The 2,360-nt window shown below is 49.4% G+C and overlaps 1 protein-coding gene across 1 annotated transcript; it reads right to left on the bottom strand.

The window, feature by feature from the left end:
* Positions 1–379: 379 nt before the first annotated feature.
* LOC100384718 (uncharacterized) lies at positions 380–1,528 on the bottom strand. The gene is made up of 3 exons (NM_001357548.1): positions 1,147–1,528; positions 960–1,052; positions 380–848 (listed from the first exon to the last, which is right to left on the bottom strand). The coding sequence occupies exons 1-3, from the start codon at positions 1,378–1,380 to the stop codon at positions 711–713; spliced, it is 465 nt and encodes a 154-aa protein (NP_001344477.1). The 5' UTR covers positions 1,381–1,528; the 3' UTR covers positions 380–710.
* Between the last annotated feature and the right edge of the window lie 832 nt (positions 1,529–2,360).

Below are 2,360 nucleotides of genomic sequence, written 5' to 3'. Positions count from 1 at the left end.
TTTTCTCGAAAACTTGTTAAATTCATATTTAGAGACTTGTTTACATAACTATTGGAGATGCTCTTATGTCGCGAGCCAAAACTAGATGTTAACCTATGTCCTTATGGGATGAGTCAAAACTAGATGGGCCAGACACTAATTGGTATCATGTGTGAAGCCCATAGGGCATTGGGCACGGTAAGAACCACTTTAGTGAGGTACTCCAAGCCAGCGTTTCACTATAGTTTGATCTTCAAAAATCTCACACGGAGAGTGATCACAAGAGCCCATCAAACACTTACAATTGATTTATTTGTAAAAATATTAGAAACAAAAATATGACATTGTTTTTTTAATTAGATATATTGATTAAGAGATATAGTTAAACAAAGTACTTATAAATAATATACAATTTATTTATGGTGTACAACTGACATCCGTTCGAATCAAACAATTTTTAGTTTTTTTATCACAACAGTTATTTTTACAGAGATAACTCACAATTGACAACTCACGACTGAACCAAACGTACCATTTAGCCTAACGGTATCCCTTCACCCACTATAAAACAGGGGAGAAGTATTCAGAGTATATACACATGCAGCCAAAAACTAGAGTGGGTGCCGCTGCCATGGCAACCGGAATTAATCGGGTCCATGCGGATAAACAGGGCCATGTAATAATAGACCCTTATCCATCGACCGGCTGCTTTCAGTTCCTTCGCTTCCTCTTCACATGTCGAACCAGTCGTCGGCGTCTTCCTCGTTGAGGCGGCGCCTGTACCTGTCCAGATCCTCGTCGGCGAGGCCGTACTTGAGGCGCCAGTACTCCAGCCGCTCGTCGGCCTCCCTCATGCTGCTCATCAGCCTCTGCATCCAGTGGAAGTAACACGGTAAACGAAAAGAAGAAATGGAATGGAAGGAAGGCGGCTCGAATTAGCATTTAGCAGCGGAGGAAAGATGATGGATACGTAAGCCCACCTGATACGCCACGTTAATCCTCTGGAACTGGACGCCGCTGTCGCCGTCGCATTCCATCTCCCTCTCCCTCTCCTTGCGAACGTCCGGATGGTACTGCACGAGCACGACGCAAAGCAACCCGTCAGAGGAATCGACGACACCCGTTAGAATTAGCTGGGTGAGGGAGGGGTTGCGCTCGCGGACGCACCATGAGCGCGAGGCGGCGGAAGGCCTTCTTGACCTCGCCGCGGGTGGCCCCCCGGCGCAGACGCAGCGTCCGGTAGGGGTCCTCCACCCGCCCGCCGGCGGCGCCCGGCCCGGCCTCGCCAACGACGCTGCACCTAACGGCCGCGCGGCGCCGCGCCCCGCTCGTCCTCCACGACCACGCCTCGACCGACGACGGCGAGGGCGACGCCACACACACGCCGCCTCCAACTGCCATCCGAACGCAGCGCAGCGGCGAGCTTACGGGGGAAGGGTTCCAGGGAAGGAAGGAACGAACAGGAGCACAAAGAAGGAAACGAGTCTTTGGTTGACGACGCACGCACGGCGAACGGGCGAAGCAAATGAGCTGGTGTGCTTTGCTTCCGGATTTGGCCGTTCCGTGGGAGCCACGCGTGGGGCAGGGTTAAATAGAAGAATAAAAAGAAGGAGCGACCGAAAGGTTGCCGGCGGATTGGCCTCCCCTTTCCGCACGTTTGGATCACGGCGAATAGGGGAAACCCCATGGTTTCTCACGCCGACCCTGGCCGCTAGCGGCTGTGATCGACAGCGTGGCCGCACGCGTGGTCCTATCCCATCTTCGCGGTATTTGCGAGGACGTGGGAAACGGGGAAGCTTCTGTCGCCGCGTGCTTTTGCCCCCAGCGGGGAAGAGATGAGAGATACGGCCAGGCGTCGGCACTCGCCAGCTGGTTCACCCAAAACATGTATAATGGGTAACATGTTGCTTATATATATATATACACATATATATTGCTAATAAATATTCAAAACATGTATAAACTTAATAATCTCAAGTTAAAAACTATATAATGTGTGGTCACATTAAAATTTTCTTCCGATATGTCTCTATGTGAAGTCATTGATGATATAAATATAAACTTTATCCAATAATGTCTTCTTGATACATAAAGTAGTCAAACTATTCAGTCTTTCTTACAACATTGTATACCTTATATAATTCTTTATCAACTTTAACTTTGAAAAGATCCTTTCAATCGCTGCAACGGTCAGGGGCGGACCCAGGCTAATGGTCGCCTGGGCCACGGCCCGGGGCGCAGGCCCAAAATTTTTTTAGAAGAGCTCTGCCCTATAGCCTCTGCCAGTCTAGCCTGGCATCGCTGAGTCATAGTTATATGTATGTATATCCATCCTATATACATCCGACACAGTCCAAGCTTCGCAAGCACAGGATAACACA

Source organism: Zea mays, chromosome 9 (assembly GCF_902167145.1).
Source record: "Zea mays cultivar B73 chromosome 9, Zm-B73-REFERENCE-NAM-5.0, whole genome shotgun sequence".
Taxonomy (NCBI): domain Eukaryota; kingdom Viridiplantae; phylum Streptophyta; class Magnoliopsida; order Poales; family Poaceae; genus Zea; species Zea mays.
Note: the sequence above shows the minus strand (reverse complement) of the source record. Positions and strands in the feature narration are given on the sequence as shown.

Bases quoted from the DNA above. Each gene is read 5' to 3' on its own strand.
- LOC100384718 (NM_001357548.1), bottom strand. From the start codon at position 1,380: ATGGCAGTTGGAGGCGGCGTGTGTGTGGCGTCGCCCTCGCCGTCGTCG. The intron at 1,053-1,146 runs GTGCGTCCGCGA...GTGCTCGTGCAG, and splicing joins TCCGCCGCCTCGCGCTCATG to TACCATCCGGACGTTCGCAA. The intron at 849-959 runs GTGGGCTTACGT...CACTGGATGCAG, and splicing joins GGATTAACGTGGCGTATCAG to AGGCTGATGAGCAGCATGAG.